Source organism: Schistocerca gregaria, chromosome 2 (assembly GCF_023897955.1).
Source record: "Schistocerca gregaria isolate iqSchGreg1 chromosome 2, iqSchGreg1.2, whole genome shotgun sequence".
Taxonomy (NCBI): domain Eukaryota; kingdom Metazoa; phylum Arthropoda; class Insecta; order Orthoptera; family Acrididae; genus Schistocerca; species Schistocerca gregaria.
The window spans coordinates 384,807,427-384,827,210 of record NC_064921.1 but is presented as its reverse complement, the minus strand read 5'-3'; the positions used below and the strand labels follow the sequence as shown (position 1 = coordinate 384,827,210).

Genomic DNA, 19,784 nt, shown 5'->3' with positions numbered 1-19,784 from the left:
CATGGTTATAACTGCCCCCTCCCCTCTTACTCTTTCTGTCTATTTCTATTTCACTTCTGCTGCTAACAAACAATTCTCGTAATAAGTTTCTAAGACTTGTAGAGGGGAGCGAAAACATAATATCTCGAATAGGAACCCATGACCGCAAATGTAGAGTTTCGGTGATACAGCCGTTTGGAAACAGGTTTGCTAGGTAGGTATACAACAATGGTATGGTAGTCATGGTTGGGGTGGCGGTGGTTACTTCAGATCGGCTGGTGTCATTTGATGCCTGTCCTACCTCTCTCACCTGGTTCGAGCCTCATTCATGCGTCTGTAAGCGTTGCAGCAACATGGATGAGAACACGGTTGTTAGAATAAACGACGTGATCCTTCAGAATGGTAAAGCTCACGGTAACGGAAGAATGTTCGTCGCCTTTATCAAGAGCGTTCCCCACAACTCCCGACTCTGTCGAGTACCCTTTTCGCCACAATTACGCAGCGGTTTCGAGAAGGCAACCCTCACCGTCAGCAAGCGTGGCTGTGGAGCTCCAAAGACACGCCGCACACCATGACAGGAAGAGGCCGTATTGCATCACGTTGAAAGGAACCCGTTAACGAGAGCTCGCGCAATTTCTTTGGCTATCAATGAGTGGGACTGTAAAAAAAGTGGCGTACTGCGCGACACGTAGTCAATTACAGGTGCACGTGGTCGTGGTCGCGTTACCAATTTGTTTTCAAATAGCTGTAGCACGAAAACGGTACGTCTCCGGACATGGGTTCCTATTGGAAATATTATCTACTCACTCTTCGCTGCAAGTCCCAGAAGTTTGTAACGGGAATTTGTAAACATCTTGTATATACCTTCATAGAAAGCCATGACGTAAAATTATCTCCCTCCCAAGTTTAGAAATACTTATAGCAAATCGTACCTTACTTCTGTGACAACGGCCCTCCTCTCAGGGGCTCTCCGTTAATATTCCGCTAGTTAGTTTACTTGTAACTGCAGTCATAGCTTACACATAACGTGCCATATCGAGCACGAATGTTTGCACCAAAGACCACACTCTCTTAACTCTGTTATTCACCAATTTATTTTACCCTCTCTTAAGTATTTTGAACATTAAAATATATCTTTTCTCTTTTTCACATAAGGTATGTTCGTACAATGCAGTAGGTGTAGTCTGCTGTTGCTAAGCAGAAAAATACAGTTAATCTACTGCAACATACATCCGATCCTTGCCTGTTAAAGCCGTCTGCAGAGTGTGATACAGACTGTATAGAATCATAACAGTGAAGTTCTTTCTTTTTATGGTGGCTGTAAGCGACTAACATCGAATGCGTGTGCTATAAATGTTGTCCCTTTACATAATTCCATGTATCTTTACCTACGTGTTTACAGAAATGTAATTGTCCGTTGTTAACTAGAAAACATAAAAAATAATGGTAAGAGACAAGCAAAAAGGCTCTGAGCACTATGGGACTTAACATCTGAGATCATCAGTCCCCTAGAACTTAGAACTACTTAAACCTAACTAACCTAAGATATCACACACATCCATGCCTGAGGCAGGATTTGAACCTGCGTCCGCAGCTGTCATGCGGTTCCCGACTGAAGCGCCCAGAATCGCTCGGTCACACAGGCTGGCTAGACAAGCAAAAGTTTTTATGAATTAACCCTTTTTCATAGATACGCCGGAGATGGACCATAACATGCTGCTCACGCTTGCATAGTGAAAATCGAGGTTTATACTTCTTTCTCCTAAACACAAATCAGTTGTATCTTTGCTTGAGTCGGATGCGTAGTAGCCAAAATTCATTTTAGAATCCCATCATTAAAGGATATGTTGAGATACACTCATCCGGAAACTTCATTCGCCCGGACAGCTGCTTCCACATGAATTCGCATTTCCTCCACTGGAGGCGCTGTGGTCTGGAGTGTGGTTCGTCCATGCTCTTATGGTCATGACACATGCGCAAAACCGCATACAGAGTGCTAATAAATTGTGCGACAGGGATAGGGGATGTTAGTGTCCGACTACTCACGGCTGCAATCCCAAACATCATCAAGTACTTGATACGTACAAATTATTCCTTCAGAATGAGTGAAGTGAAATGTCTGACATTTGTGTTTTTCAGTCAGTGAGAGCGTGGACTTTCTACTACGCACTACACAACCAAGTATACAATGGGTATTTTCTACTATTGTGCAAATGGACGTGCCGGTAGTTGTAGCGTTCCCGACACATATTTCGACATGTGGCTAAAGACTTGCTGAAAATGGTCACGGTGGTCATAATGTGCATAAAACTAATTTAGCAACAAGTCCATAAGTACACAAACTGACGTGACAAAAGCTATGGGATATCTATAACCAGGCGGTGGTATCACGGCCACGTGGTACAGAAGGGCAACGCATTTGCGCAGTTGTCACTTGTACCCAGGTGATACAGGGACAGGGATAGGGGATGTTAGTGTCCGACTACTCACGGCTGCAATCCCAAACATCATCAAGTACTTGATACGTACAAATTATTCCTTCAGAATGAGTGAAGTGAAATGTCTGACATTTGTGTTTTTCAGTCAGTGAGAGCGTGGACTTTCTACTACGCACTACACAACCAAGTATACAATGGGTATTTTCTACTATTGTGCAAATGGACGTGCCGGTAGTTGTAGCGTTCCCGACACATATTTCGACATGTGGCTAAAGACTTGCTGAAAATGGTCACGGTGGTCATAATGTGCATAAAACTAATTTAGCAACAAGTCCATAAGTACACAAACTGACGTGACAAAAGCTATGGGATATCTATAACCAGGCGGTGGTATCACGGCCACGTGGTACAGAAGGGCAACGCATTTGCGCAGTTGTCACTTGTACCCAGGTGATACATTTGAAAAGATTTCAAACGTTGTTTCGGACTTGAACGAGGAAATGTAGTTAGAACTAGACGGATGGGATTTCCATTACGGAATTGAATGTTTCGAGATCCACTGTGTCCAGAGTGTGCCACGAACATCAAATCTGAGACAGCCCAATGGTCGACAGCCTTCTCTTAACGACCAAGGGCAGCGGAGTTGGCGTAGAATTGCCAGTGCTAACAGACAAGAAAGGCTGAGTGAAATAACTGCAGAAATTACTGTGGGGCGTACTATGAACGTATCCCATAGGACAGTACGAGGAAATCTGGCGTTAATGGGCTATGGCGACAGACGACCGACGTGAGTGCCTTTGCTAACAGCGCGACATCTCCTGCAGCGTTTCTGCTGGGCTCCAAACGAGCGGAAAACTGTAACATGGTGAGATGAGCCCCGATATCGGTTGGTAAGAGGCGAAATCATGGACGCAAGTTGTAAACAAGGTACTGTGCAAGCTGGTGGCGTGGTCGGGCCGTGTTTACGTGAATGCCACGTCGAGTTGCTGCACTACGCTGGGAAAAAGTAGGGCCGTCACGGTATTAGGAGATATTCCACGATTTTTTCACCTCAGTGTCAATTAGGACAGTGAGTTCATAAATAATCGCTATTTGCCGTGGCTAAACTGTAAGTTTAAGAAGGCTACACGAATTTCGTGATAAGAATAATTAAGGCACGCGCAGCCAATGTGGAAGGGTCGCCTTCGTGTTGTTTAGGAGCAGTTGGGTGCAAGTACTACATCTACATCTGTGCACCGCAAATCAGCTTGCGGGGTTTGCTGGAGGGTTCTTCTGGTAGCAGTATTTCTTTCCCGCCGTTTCCTGTTCCATTCACCTGTGGCGCTCCAGGAGGTTGACTGTCGGTAAAGCTTCTTATGACATCTAATTTCTCTAACTTTCTTATCGTGATAATTTAACGAGATGTATGTGGGAGAAAATAATATGTGGCCTGACTCTTCCCTCAAAGTACTCTCTCGAAATTTCAGTAGTAACCCAATCCGTGATACACAACGCCTCTGCTGTAACATCTGCCACTGAGGTTTCTTTACCATCTCTGTAACTCTCTCGCTCCGAGTAACCTATGCCGAGACGAAACGTGCGGTTCTTCTTCGAAGTTTCTTTTTATTTTCTGTTAGTCATACTTGGCAAGGGTTTCAGAAGGTCCTCAATAATTAGTCGAACAAGAGTTTTCTAAGAAAGATCTTCCGTGGAAGGATTACGCTTCCTTTAGTTGCTCCCAACGAATCTCAATTTGGTATCCACTTTTACTGTAATCTGTTTTTTTGTACCCATTCCATTCTGAGTCGTGCCGTATGGTTACTCATAGCTGTTTTACGGTGTTACTCTATCCTCATTTGTCACAATTTTCTTCCGTCATTCATGCACAAGACGTTAAATTTATTTACGCTCAAGGTCAACTGCCAGACCCTGCAATGATCATCAATCTTCAGTAGGTCTTATTGTATTTACCTAGAATCTTCTCTAGTTGAATCCTTTCTATAGGCAACAGCAAAACGTTGTAATGCATGCAGAAGTGACCATTGGATGTGACGGGTGGTGTACTCACCTGGACAAAAGGAGGTGGGGAGTGTTGTGCTATCAGTAGAGGAGCAGTGACAGCAGAATGCAGAATAGTTCAGTGACTTGGAACGCGGACTAGTCATTAGGTGTCACTTGAGTAAACAAACTAGTCAGGGACATTTCAACCACTGTAAAGCTTTCCAAATCGACTGTTGATAATGTGACTGTGAAGCGGAATCGCGAAGAAACAACGACAGATAAACCAGACATCAGATTCTTACGGAGAGTAAGCTGAGAGCATTACGGAAGTGGTTGCAAAAAATCGCATGAAATCTGCAGAATAAATCAATCATAAGTTCCAAAGAGTTATCAGCAGTCCAGCTAGTATAGTAACTGCGTAGGGAGTACTAAGGAACTACACGTTCAGATCAAGAGTATTTGGAATTGATAACTAGATTTCATGAGAGACGAATCCGCCAATATGAAACCAGGCGGTGAGTATAGTATTTTCAGTAGAGAACCAGGAACAGCGGAATGTGTCGGTCAGGAGGGCGTAGTGGCTTAGAACGTGGGCTAGTTATTCGTCGTCAGTGATGGAAAAGAAAATCGTAACACCAAAAAATAATTAACATAGAGAAAGTAAATTCTGGGAATACATTTGTCTAAGTAACATATTAAGTGATTAATATTGCAAGAGCACTGGTTAATGTAAATGCGATATAAGGCAGTGTGAATGTGAAATGCTAGTATGTTAATAACAGGTGTAACCTCCAGAATGTTGAATGCAAGCATGTAAACGTCCATGCATTGTGTTGTACATGTGCCGGAAGCCAGTTTGTGGAGCACTTGGTCTGTCATTACAGGTACATTTAATGCTGGTTGTGGATGACGCTGGAGATGTATTCGATGATGTCCCAAATGTGATCAAGAAGAGAGGCAACATGTCGAAAATCTGTAGACCATGTTGGGTTGCAAAAGCGGTATGTGGGCCAGAGTTGTCCTGTTGGAAAACGCCCCTTGGAATGCTGTTCATGAATGGCAGTGCAAAAGGTCGAATCACCAGACAGACGCACAAATTTGCAGTCAGGGTCCGTGGGATGGCTACGAGAGTGCTTCTGTCATACGAAATCGCACCCCAGACCAGAACTCCAGGTGTAGCTCAACAGTGTCTAGCAGGCAGACAAGTTGGTTTCAGGACCTCAATCGGCCTCCTTCTAACCCACACAGTGCCATCATTCGCACCGAGACAGAACCAGCTTTCATCAGAAAACAACAGACCTTCACTCAGCCCTGCAATGAGATCTCGCTTGACACCACTGAAGTCGCAAATGGCGGTAGTATGGCGTCAGTGGAATGCACGCTACAGGTGACATGACTCAGAGCTGTCTTTGAAGTAGCAGATCTGTAACAGTCCGCTGTGTCACTGTGGTGCCAGCTACTGCTCAAATGACTGCTGCACATGCGGCATGATGCGCCAGGGCCATACCCAGAACACGACGGTCTTCTCTCTCGGTGGTGCCAAGTGGCCGTCCGGAGTCCACTCTTCTTGCGACGGTGCATTCTCGTGATCACCGCTGCCTGCAATCGTTTACAACAGCTACAATTTTGCCAGGTCTTTCTGCAACATCGCAAAAGGAAAATACAGGCCGCTCTGTTACACGACCTCGTTCAAACTCAGTGACGTGTTGATAATGGCCCTTTCATCGCCTTAAAGGCATTCTTGACTAACATCACCCACGTCCAATTTCAAAGGTAACTAACACTCATGGGCCCCGTTAGAGCGTGTATTTAAAGCAAATTGATTTCCAACCTCAGTAACGTCATGCTGCCGGCATGAAATCTGAATAGTCATCATCTTTCAGATATAGAACACGCCTACCACGTTTCTTTTATGTCTCACAACTCTTTCATGTTGTTGCCATTTTTTTCCGACAGTGTGACATTTCGACCACTCTTCAGTTGCTTAGACCTATTGTTAGGGATGTAATGATGAAGTGGAACACGAAGAAAAAACCTCAGCTAAACTAAGACAAGAAAAGCCCCATGTAATGGCGGACAGGATCTGTCAACCATTACGAAAGTTCTTTGTACAAAAAGGCAAGAAATGATAGAAGGTATCACTCATGAGTTCCAAAGTTTGGATGGGGGAGCAATGCCTGAGTACCTCCCCATAAGACACACATTTTTGCTGTCCATGCGAAGAGACGTTTGAGTTGGTGTAAAGAGCGACATCACTGGACATCGGATAACTGGAAAGAAGTGATTTGGATCCATGAATCACGCTATCCGACGGAAGAGTTTTGATTTGGCGAATGTCTGGAGAACGTTGCCAGCCATCATATGTAGTGGCAACACTGGAGTATCGAGAAGGCGGCGTTACAGTGAGGGTTAAAGTGTCATCCTCTTATTGCGTTTAAGAAACCGTTGAAAACCAAAGTATCTGTACTCATTTTACAACTTTGTGTACTGCGTACAGTAGTGGAATAGTTTGGAGACAAAGGCTGTTTATACCAACAAGATGACAGTTGGCAGTCGCTCTCTCCAAGCGGCTAGACATCAGCACCAGTAGTTGCAAAATGCTACGTGTTGTTTTGGGTACACTTAATGGCTTTTCATAATTTCCAAATAGCGTCTCCTTAATACTGTTATTAAAAATGTTATGCTTTTTCTAGTTTTCATTCGTTTCACGTGTAGTCTGGTTTAAAACTTAGGTCCAGTGATTATCTGTGAGATGTTTACATTCTAGTGTTAACGTCGGCACACCGTCTACTCGTTACGTACTGTATGGGTATGTTACAGTGCTTTTCACAACTTCCTGATAGTATCGCTTTAAGACTAGTGTTAAAAAATATCGTGCTTTTTAGTTATCATTCGTTGTATGTCTTCTGCTACCTAAAACGTACGTGCAACCAACATGTGTGTAGCTGTTTCTTATGTCAGGCTGTCGCCTAGAGCAAATTACCTGTGTAACTCACAGAAAGATGAGTTTTCATTAATTACTACTTTGTTACAGTTTAAGTGTGTTTTTATATTTTTAGTTATCTGTAAAAGGGAAGTCATGCGTGACAAATGTTGTGTTGGCCTTAGGTTAGTTAGTACCACACAAATTTGTCAGGACTATGGGTTGACGTTTCAGTGTAGTGATAAAGCCCTTAAAGTGTTCAATGATGCCTTCCCATGGAATCGTGTATTACGCAGTTGAGACAATAGTAACATGGAACAGCGAACTAATATTTGCACCCCTCTGGCACAGTTAGGAACAGCGTGTTTTGAATTACATAGGTTGAAGGCCGAAACAAACAGTGGAAGCTGGGAGAACATGAAGGACAAATTAGCTGAGCACGTTGTAGAAAGTGTAGAGGGTGTCACGAGCACACAAGACAAAATTACTGTAATTACTGGAGTCAGTGGGGACAATTGGAAATTTGTCGTAAGTTCTATGGGACCAAACTGCTGAGGTCATCGACCCCTAGGCTTACACACTACTCAGTCTAAGTTAAACTAACCTACGCTAAGGACACACAAACACCCATGGCCAAGGGAGGACTCGAAACTCCGACGGAGGCAGCCGCGCGAACCGTGGCAAGGCGCCTAAGACCGCACTGCTACCACGCGCTGGAGTGGGGCACAATCTTTTACGTTAGTGTTACGTTGTAAAGAGAAAGTATTTAGAGGAATTTGGACGGAACAGGACTATAATGTAAGCACAGTTTGCAAGAAAATGAAATTAACTTGTTTTATCAGAACATAAGGGGGTTGTGTGCCTAGAAGATGTGGAAAATTCCGAAGTGACAGGTGTTCTGTGTATCTCTGAACATGGTGCAAACACAGGGATGGAGGTCTCAAACGTCAGAGGTTTTAGACAAGAATAAGTTTCCTGGCGAGTTAACAAAGGAAAAGAAGGAGAGTGTAAAAGATGTTTGTAATATGTAAAAGTCGGACACAAACAAATGTGCAAATAAGAATCTAGGAGATATTTCTGCTTGTTGTTACTGCAGAATACTCCTCAGGTATTGTAGTAGTCTACATATCCACTGTAGGGAATTTTCTGCTGTTCATGAAAAATGCAGATAAACTGTGGAGCTACCTGTCAGACAGTAAGAAACATTTAGTGATTTTGTGGTGATTTCAGTGTAGACATCTGAAGAAACAGATACAGGAATAATTAACTGCAATTATTACCTGAATGCTTCAATTCAATTTCAATTAGTTACTTTTCCTATTCATATGCAGCGAGGTAGTATTTTTATAGACAGTGCCTGAAACGGTCAATGTGTACCATGTTGTTAACGGACTATTTGATCATGAGCCAAAATTAATGCAAATAAGTAATATAGCACCTTGCAGCCCTGACCCAGCGTCATACAAAACTATGAGGCATATTGATGAGGACAGGATACCGGTGCAGTATCAAGAGTAAGTTAGAAGGGGTGGTAATTGGTTAGATATATACAGAAAGAGATGCTAATGTTAAATTCAATTTACTCCATATTAAAGTTTGTGTCAACACATGAAGGTCGCTTTCCAAAAAAGTTATCCAGAAAACCCATTAAAAACACAAAGTATGTGTTGAAACTACAACTGTACTGTAATATTTTAAGTAAAGTAATGGGAACGACCAGAAGCATATGCAGCCTGACACAAATGAATAATGTGCATCACAAGATTAAAACTATATTGAATATTGTAAAAACGGAGACATGAGAGCCAGTCAGCGTACAAGACCAAATGACAGCATTGTGAGCTACAATTCACAAGTTGTGAGCACCTGTAACAATGACTTCCTATTCATAGCTGCAAAAATATGATCACGTGGTTCAGTTGAAGCAGAAAGAGACTGTACTAATGTCAGTCCACAAAATTTTAGCAACTAGATTTAGCACAAATCTTCCTCAATTAAGTTAAGAGAATTAAAAAAAAATGCTGAAAAACAAATGTCTGTATGGTGTTCATGGAAATTCAAACAGAACTGTGAAACATTTTTCTAACTTAACTAGTAATTTTCTTAGTGATACATGTAATGCAACACCGCCATAGGAAGTTTTTCCAGACAGGTTAAAATATGGAATCGTTTGACCTCTTTATAAGAAAGGTTACAGGAAATGGCCAATAAATACCATCCACTACTGACATCTTTTAGAAAATATTCGAAACAGTTTATTTACCATATCACATTTTAGATTCCAGAACAACTACCTGACTGAGAATGCTATTTATACATTCACTCACCAAATATTAAAACCATTAAATAATTTTTGTGATATGCCCAAGAGGTTTAATTGAGTAAAAGATACTCAGAGAAAAAAACAGTTTTTATGGAACTGATGGCTTTACACACAACTGGTTTGAATCTTACTTAACAAACAGAATGTAAAAAGTTGTGCTGAATAGTTCAAATAATGTGAAAATGGTAGAAAAGTGGAATGACTGGGGATAAATCACAAAAAAGTGAGTTTTACATCTATCAGTGTTTGGTCTACTCCTATTTGTTATACAGGGTTCCCAGGACCAATGGTCAGTATTAAGAAATGTGACAGGGACGATCATTTGAAGCAAAAAGGTCTAATAACATGAGGTCCAAACTCCATCCCTTAAGAACCATGAGCACTTCTTCGTTTTCGTCTTCGTCTTCGTCTTCTTCTTCTTCTTCTTCTTCTGTACTGTGAAAAATATCTCTTGAATTGCAAGATCTTTGCTTTCAATATTTTGGGAATAGGCAGTGTCGACCAAAGAAAAGTTGTCTAGTATACATAGATTCTTAGATCCATTCCTGACGAGCTTACTCACTAAAAGATACGTGTTACACAGTAGTGAAACGATGAACAAGTGCTCAGGTAAGCACTTCAGATCCCATGCACCCTGTCATCAGAAAGCATTTGTGTTGCAATGGTTTGTGGACAATAATTTATAATCTGCACCACTCGTTGAGCCTTATCCGGGAGAGAGACGAGTGTTACTACACTTTTCATGACCTTAATATCCAAAACGCATACATTTAACTCATCGGAAAGAGAGGAATTCTTAGAATTTTTCGGTAGGCTGGTGTATAGGACACGCAAATCTCCTTGCGTAAAATCAAACAACGCATGAGTATGCCAAGAATATGACCATATACGTATGGAAGACTATAGCAAAAATATGAAAAAATGACATAAGATCGTTAAAAATTGAGAGAAACCTGGTACAGTTACAAAAAATTCGTAGGAGTTACCTAAAATTGAGGGAAATACGACTAAATACGTAAAGTCGCGAAAAACGTACTAAATTACGGGAATTGATGAGAATACTGGGTGGATCAAAAAGAATCATCCGATTTTCAAAAAATCATAGCTATTATGATATTTGAGATTGTGCGTGAACAACGTACTGTTGAAAAGAGCAAACTCTCTTGTTTTACAAGGTTCCCGCTGGGTAGCAGGATTGAACGCCCACATCAGTCTTAGTAAAAATGGTATCTGAACAACAGATAGCCTGGTGTGTTCTACGTTTTGCACAGTGCGGGTCAGTAATAACTGTTCAGCGTGACTTTCGAATTAGGTATGGTGTGAATCCTTCTACAACACAGAGCATTAGACGATTACATGAACAATTCCGAGAAACAGGTTGTTTGTGTAAAAGCAAATCGCTGGGCCGTCCCTCAGTGTCTGACGCCGACGTCGAATGCCTCCACCCTAGTTTCACAGAGAGTCCACAGAAATATGTTCGTCGTGCAGCTCGACAGCTCAACATGCCCCAGATGTCCGTCGGCTGTGTGCTGCGTCGACGTTTACACATGAAACCATACAAAATTCAGCTACTGCAAGCTCTTCGTGAAGGTGACAAAAAACAATGTGTAGAATTCTATACCTTCGTTTTCGGCAAGATGGGGGATGACAATTTTCTTCCACCCTTAGTGTTTAGGGAACATTCCATTTAAACGGAAAGGTGAACCTTCATAATATGAAAATATGGTGTACGAAACAATCACATGAAGATGTACGTCATGAGAGGGACTCTCCAAAATTTAATGTGTTTTGTGTGCAGTTACATGGGAAAAGGTCTATGGTCCATTTTTCTTTGCAGAGAACACTGTTACAGCAAGTCATAGACTACGTAGATAAGCTTCAAGACTTCCTTTTCCCACAGTTGGAAACTGATTCGAACGACTTCATGTACCAACGGGAGGAGGCACCGCCACATTGGCATCTGCAAGTGTGGGGTTTTTAAATCAAAGGATTCGCACTGGACTAAATGATTCAGCCTTACATTATTGGTCTCCAAGGTCACCGGACCTGACTATGTGATTATTTCTTGTGGGGGTTTATAAAAGACTGTGTTAATGTGCATCCGTTACCAACAAGAATGAATGAACTGAGACATCGCATAACAGCAGCTGTGGAAGTTGTAACTCAAGACATACTGGCTGCATTGTGGGAACAATTTGAATACCGCATTGGCATACGCTGTGCCAAGATGAACACCTATGAAAAAGTGTGGAAATTTTTTTTGAGTTTCCTCAAAAAATAAAACTAATTGTATATGTTTATTAGTTCCAGAAATATACAGGGTGAAAAGTATTTACACCGGCAAAGTCTGGGAGGTTGTAGGTGACATCAAAACAAATACTATTCCCTAATGTCATTTTTTCCTATGAGGATTATTCAAACCGGTGGAGGCCATATTACGCTCTTCAGTTGTTAGGGGCTGTATTACGATCTTCAGCTGTTAGAGGGCGTATTACGCTCTTCAGGTGTAGGCAACTGCCGTCAACCAGTGCAGTAGTGTTTGTCTGTGTTTACTAATGGAGCGGTACACCTGGAGTGTACTACGTAGCGCACAACAACGGACGAGCTGCACAACGGGTTTATCAACAACAATTTCCTAATCGCCTCATCCCGCATCATACGACCTTTGCTGCTGTGTACCAACATCTGCGTGAGACCGGGTCATTTACCAGATTACCTGGTCAGGGACGCCGTCGCACGGTAAGAACGCTGCAATTTGAGGAAGCTGTCTTGCAGCATGTGGAGTGGGATCCTACAATCAGCAGTCGTGCAACTGCACGTAACATGGGGACGAGTCAGACGAATGTAAGAACAGTGCTTCGAGAACAATTTGTATGTCCATTTCACTTACAGTGTATCCACAACCTGGAACCAGTTGATTATCCCCTCAGAGCACAGTTTTCGCTGTGGTACCTGGAACAGTGTGAAATGTATCCTACATTTCCATCCTCTGTGCTGTTTACCGATGAAGCAATGTTCGGGCGTTATGGAGTCTTCAACATGCACAATTCGCTTGTTTTGAGTGAGGATAACCCAAACTCCACCGTTACTAGCGCTCATCAAGTGCGGTTCTTCGTTAATGTGCGGGTCGGTGTTGTTGAGGACTGTTTAATTGGGCCGTTTCTGTTACCTAGGCACTATTACAATTTTCTCGCCAGAGCATTGCCAGAATTGCTGGAAAACGTCCCGCTCCCTACAAGACAACGCATGTGGTTCTAACATGACGGGGCGCCGGCACATTTCAGTCGTCGTGTGCGTCGATTCCTGGACCGACGGTTCCCAGAAACGTGGATTGGCAGAGGTGGTCCTGTACCATGGCCTGCTCGATCCCCAGATATTTCCCTTCTGTGGGGAGAGATGCACAACCTTGTTTGTGCATCTCCTGTTGCATCAGAAGAGGATCTGGTTGCCTGGATAATAGCAGCAGCAGGAACAATTCAGGATTCTCCTTTTTTGCTCGTGGCAAACAGAAGATGACCCGACGGTTTAACCTTTGTTTACGTGTCAATGGAGGCATTTTTGAAAATCTACTGCAACTGAAATTGGGTTGTGTTAATGTGTTGCCTCTTGTTTGTTGGTTTAGTTAATTTGCCACCAGAGAAATCTTCCACTGCTGGTTTAAATATTCCTCATAGGAGAAAATGACACTGGGGAACAAATTGTTTTGATGTCCCCTACGACCTCCTAGAGATCGTCGGTTTAAATACTTTTCACCCTGTAGACGCGCCAAATCAGATTGTTTTGATACACCCTGTATTTCTGAAATGGAGTAGCCTACAAGACTTCCAGCATGAGTTTAACGTCTTTTGGATGAGTTAGAAGGTCGACTACGGTCGCCTGACGTCGCTACTGTCTCTGGTTTCGGCTCTTGAGGAAAATTAGGGTGTTTTCCCTCCAAAGAAACCCAGACAAATCATTAAAAGCGTTCGCAGCCAAGCTCTTAAAATGGGGGAGGGTGGACACATCCTAAATTAATGTCCACGAATAAGTAAGTATCTGGATAGATTTGACGGAGTACCTGATGGAAGAGTGTGCAGCTGGTATGCTTGAGAAGTGGCTGTAGGTTGTAGGACGTACCCGTTTGGAGAGCGCGGCTCTGGTGTGTGTGAGCAGCAGCCACGGCGGCACGCGGGACAGCAGGTGGAGCGCCTGCTGGTCCGAGGCGTTGGACGGCAGCCCCAGCGCGGCGGCCAGCGAGCGAGCGCGCTGCCGGGGACTCCTGGTGAAGGCCCACGGGCTGAGCGCCGAGGCGCTGGCCGCGATGGCGCGCGTGAACAGCCCTGCAACGAGGCGCCCGCCACACTCAGCCCCGCGTACAGGCAGAAACGACAACTCGCCTATTTATACAGACATGTCTTATACACTGAAGCGCCAAAGAAGCTGGTATTCAAATACGGATATATGCATACAGGCAGAATACGGTGCTGCGGTGTGCAACGCCTACATAAGACAAGTATCTCGAGCAGCTGTTAGATCGGTTACAGCTGATGAAATGGCTGGCTGTCAAGATTAAAGTGAGTTTGAACATGGTGTTTTAGTCAGCGGACGAGCGATGGCACACAGCATCTCTGAGGCAGCGATGATGTGAGGATTTTCCCGCACGAACATTTCACGAGTGCACCATGAATATCAGGAATCCAGGAAAACATCAAATCTCCGACATTGCTGAGGCCGGAAAAAGATCCTTCAAGAACGGGACCAATGATGTCTGCAGAGGATCATTCATCATGACAGAAGTGCAACCTTTCCTCAGCTTGCTGCAGATTTCAGTGTTAGACCTTTAACAAGTATCAGCACAGGGAACGATTCAACGAAACATAGCTGATATGGGGTTTCGAAGCAGAAGGTCCACTCGTGTAGCCTTCATGACTGCACGACACAAAGCTTTACGCCTCGCCTGGGCCCGTCAACACCGACATTGGAGTGCTGATGACTGGAAACATGTTGCCTGGTAGGACGAGTCTCGTTTCAAATTGTATCGGGTGGATTGACGTGTACGAGTATGGAGACAACCTCATGAATCGATGGGCCCTGCGTGCAGCTGGGAACTGTTCACGCTGATGAAGGTTCTGTAATGGTGTAGGGAGTGTGAAGTTGGAGTGATATGGGCCCCCTGATACGTCTAGATACGACCCTGATAGGTGACTTGTACCCGTCTGATCACCTGCCTCCATTCATGTCCATTGTGCATTCCGACAGACTTGGGGAATTCCAGTAGGACAATGCTATACCCCTTCCGTCCAGAATGCTACAGAGTGGCTCCAGGAACAAACTTGCGATTATAAACACTTCAAGTGGCCACCGAACTCCCAAGACATGAACATTATTGAGCGTACCTAGGATGCCTTGCAACGTGCTGTTCAGAAGAGGTCCCCACCCCCTCGTATTCGTACGGTTTTATGGACAGCTCTGCAGGATTCATGGTGCCAGTTCCCTCCAGCACTACTTCAGACATCAGTCGAGTTTAGGCTCCTGCAGTGTTTTCGATGAGAAGTGTTTGATCACCCACAACACAGCCCGTAACAGGATGCCTCTGAGTTTCATCTCCGCTTACATGAAGCACTGGCTTTTCAGACAACTTTTTGGCTCAGTCAACGAGCTGTAGACAAGCGCAGAGAATGGGCGGAAAGCACAGGCGGCTGCCTTCTATGACGAGGGTACTGGAAACGTGGTATAGCGCTAGGACAAATGTGGAAGTCGGAGCGGCGACGATGTAGAGAAGTAGGTGGAAGGTGTGGGTAACTGTAGCAAACAAATCGTTCTTGATTCTCACAGTGCTTTCCATTTCCCGATACATTGGACCTTACCATCGGAATAGTCCTCGTAATAAAACAAAAATGAGAGTTACATGTCCAGGTCACTAAGGAAATCAGCTTATAAAATTCCAACGAATGGGACAAACTCAGTCCTGAAAGAGAACGTACTTATATTTACACAAAATTAAATATTACAGACATTATATCTATTAATTTCGTGAGGATGTCCCTGAATCTTTAGGAAAACGCGAAGAAGAAGAAAATAAATAAATAAATTCAACAGGACTCGAATCCCAAACCGCTCTAAACTCTGCATTGTAACCTGATGCCTCTATACAGTACGCTAGACTGTAGTCTTCTGCAGGTGTTAAATTGCAGATATGTTATTGATTTACATTTAATTGTAACAACTAGTAACAAGAACGGAAAGTTTTTCATTACTTTTTAATACGCCATTGCCTTAAAACGGCTTACTCTGATGACACGCGAACTTTTACGCGATAATAACGAAACACGAAAATTCTTTAAACATCAATGCTACGTTTCCCGTATATTATTACAACAGATCGTACCAATAATGATTCGTCCGCGAGATTTTCAATGTGCTGGTGCTATGAAACAGCATATATTCATATCATAAAATCTTCCGAATATGGGTTACTGCCGAACAAGACAGGTACAATATGGCAGCTTGCTTTCTGTGGGCCTAAAACTTTCTTCGAGGCTTTCAGCTTGTGACGCAGGGAGCGTTCTTTCTTTGAATTTGTTCGTCTGTACGTGGCACGCCGCCGAAATATCGCAGAACTTAATTTGTGTTTCGCTTGACGAATTGGCTCCTCAGCGTGAAATAGGAGCAAGTGATGTCATAAAATTAGTAGAGCGCCACGTCAACGTTAGGTAACTTGTCCCATATGCTGACGTCCTAAGCCCTGTTACACGATGTACTTAACGTGTAAATATACACCAGCGCCCGCAGTGGTGTTTACGATGGTTACGTCGTTTAGTGTGGAAGCTGATATTTTTGTAAAGCTGCGAGTTACCCATACCGAAACTTCTGAGAGGTGGTTATCTTGTGCAGTTATGAAATGGCTCTCAGTTCTATGGGACTGAACATCTGAGGTCATAAGTCCCCTAGAACTTAGAGCAGGATTCGAACCTGGGTCCGTAGCGGTCGCGCGGTTTCAGACTGAAGCACCTACAGCCGCTCGGCCACACCGGCCGACTTGTGCAGTTAATATGGAATTATGTTGTGCGCATACAGAAGTTGGACTCAAGTATTCGTTTTACGTCATGCTGTAAGAAGGAAAAGCTTATCTATGTTAACGTTTCTCAGTATTTTACGACATGGAGGACAGAATTATCTACTACACTGTTGCTATACTTTGTTCATCGTAAGTTTAACACAGATGTCAGCATTGCTGAATTTTATTCATTGTAAGTTTAACACGACTGTTAGCATTCCTCAATGTAAGTAAAGTAAAGCTTCATCGATCCGAAGATTGTTTTGAACACCACAGTGTGTACTGCGCATGGTCGTTTTGGGGGGGGATATCTCCTTGCCTTTCTCCGACTTTTGAACTGACTTACCCTGCCTGTTACAGAGGGAACTACTGTCTAACGTGAATTCCGAACCACTGCGTAACTCAGCATTTTTCACATCAACAAACATTCAGAGAGGAAAGAGGTAATGAGTGAGGGACAACAATCCTATGACATACCAGAAATCGAACACTATGCTTTTAGATTTGTAGATTACCAATGAGCTCTTTAGATTAGCTGGTAAATGAAAGGGAACAGTTGACCAGAGTAATAACGCCATGTTTACGCCTGAGAAAGAGACGGGAGAGAATCGAAGCGTACGCTACAATAGTGTTCAGAGTGGAGCGTACTGAAACGCAAACTGCGTTTAACTGTCTCAAGACTGCTTCTGGACGGCAAATCAAGTGACTTCTTGACACCGCATCTCGAATCCGGTGCTCGCAGAACAATATTTCCCATGCATTTTGAATTATACGTGACACCTGAAGCATGAGTCTCAGACTCAGCATTCTGGAACATTGCCAGTGCGGACGTGAGTCAGAGACAAGGTTCAAATGAACATCGCAAAGGGCCGTCTCGCAGTGTACAGTCTGACGAATTACAGCATTTCATACACTGCGTAAATGGCTTAATGTTAGCATGTGTAGTGGCCCAGTGAGTGTTTATATTCGCATTCCAGCAGTGTGTTCTCGCTAACTATGGAGTGTAACCAAAGGAAACTGAACAACTTACAGCTCTTTGTAGAGAAAAGCAGGAATTGTGAGATCCTAAGGATAATAAATAACATATAAAAACAAAACTAATTTATGATTGACAGCGGGTCGCCAGTGGTGTCGCATGCGAAATCAATGAAGCGAATAACAAAATGCATACTTCGATGACAATAGCAGATATATTTTGGATATCTAGAATAAGGACGTGAAAGTCATAAAGGGTTCTGCCGTTGGCAAAAAGTTCTCTTGATACTGCAGTTGTGCAGGCTGTGTGGATTGTTCATGGTTCATGTACAATAGGTGCCAAGTTTTTGAAAGACATTCGATAAAAATATTCAAACTGTTCAATCTTGCCAACAATTAGTGTAATGAAAAGACTCTTTCCACTGTACTTTTTAACGCTGGTGTTAACCACTGACAACAGCTCTTTTCCAGATGAGGGTACAGTACAATAAATGAGGCTCTTGCAATCTTATCTTGCTCCAGCTGCGAGACTGCGGCGCTGCAACGTGAAGCACGAAGTATGGCGCGGCGCAATTCCTCCCAAACTGAATGTGCATGAACCTTCGCGTTCCTCTAACGTACCGGTGACATATGGAACGCATCCAACGTAGAGCGCTCTGTGTGGACGCGCCTTAACGCATTCAGATCTGTTTAAGACATGTTGAAATTATACATAAGACTGGTAAACTATTCTCCTCTGACCAGAAATAGATGTTGGTCTATTATGAACATAAAAAATTACTTCGATGTGTTAGCTACTTTCGTTTGCAGAAATATATGACCTAAAGTGCAACAATCGAAAACTAGCAGCATTGTTTATAAACTCTGATGGACCCATGAGGTTCTTAAAGTAAGAAACACACATGGGCATAACCTTCTACATACCTGAAAAATGGAGGAAGGAATGGGACTCAGAAATTACTTGCGGATGAGTACAAAAGTTTCTGGAAGACTTGTAGAGATATTAGGGGACGCATTTCGAAAAAAAGAAGACATTTTCAGACTTCCAATTTTTGCCTCCCTAGGATCAGCAGTCGCACTTCGCACTCATAATTCACAGCACATTTTTCGAACAACACGAAGTGTCCTTAGCTTCGAAGAATCCTAGTAACTATTACCAATTATGAAAACATAGCTACTTCGTCATCAGACTGCCATATGAAACTAAGATGAAAAAAATGAAATTTTTACCGAATAGTTTTCATGCAGTAGTATGACAACGACTGCGGAGCAAAAAAATATGCGAATGCAAAATGTGTCTTTTTTAACTTTTAATACAAAAAGTAAATCATTTTCCAAAAGAAAAGTACTTCATCGAGTAGTGCAGCTTTTGTTCTTTTACACAAGGAATTTTTTTGGCGGCGCAGCAAAGAAGTGAGTTCTTAGCTCCGAAGAGTCGTAATAAATATTACTAGTTATGAAAACATAGGTACTTCGTCATCAGACTACCATATGAAACTAAGATGCAAAGAATGAAATTCTTATCGAATAGTTTTCGTGCAACAGATTGACAACAACTGCGGAGCGAAAAAATATACGAATGAAAAATCTGTGGTTTTTAACTTTCTATACAAAAAGTAAATCATTTTCCAAAATAAAAGTACTTCATCGGGGAGTGCAGCTTTTGTTTTTTATACAAGGAATTTTTTAGGTGGGGTAGCAGGTGACTCATCTTCCAGTTTTATGGTTTCCTTGAATGAAATACAGATGTGTACAAGAATCTTTGGTTGGCAGGGCGAAAACGTCAGCCATAAAGAATAGTGACAATGAGTGTGAACAGTGAATCATTGCGTACTGCGATTTACAGAAGCAATGCTGTCACCTTTTTATACGTGCATAAATCAGGCGTTTTGAGGAGGCAGCTTGGCGAGCGCGAGTGTTGTGATTAAATGGGGAGAGCAGACAGTCATATGTAGCGCAAAGTGTGCTCTTTCTTTCGAAGCATGACTACATGTTAAATGTGGTGTAGTCTTTTTATGTTAATGGGGATATTGCAACAAAATAGGCCTCACAGACTTCTGTAAATATTTTTGTCGCCCTGTATTTCCTCTACTCACAAGCCTGTAACCACGATTATGTCTACGTCTGAAA

At 42.9% G+C, this 19,784-nt stretch overlaps 1 protein-coding gene across 1 annotated transcript in view; it reads right to left on the bottom strand.

Moving 5' to 3' along the window:
* The window catches only part of LOC126320863 (cholinesterase 1-like), a 119,088-nt gene that overhangs the window by 45,015 nt on the left and 54,289 nt on the right, over positions 1–19,784 (bottom strand). Inside the window, exon 6 of the mRNA XM_049994127.1 lies at positions 13,760–13,962. Coding sequence (XP_049850084.1) covers positions 13,760–13,962 — 203 coding nt within the window. The remainder of the gene's footprint in view (positions 1–13,759; positions 13,963–19,784) is intronic.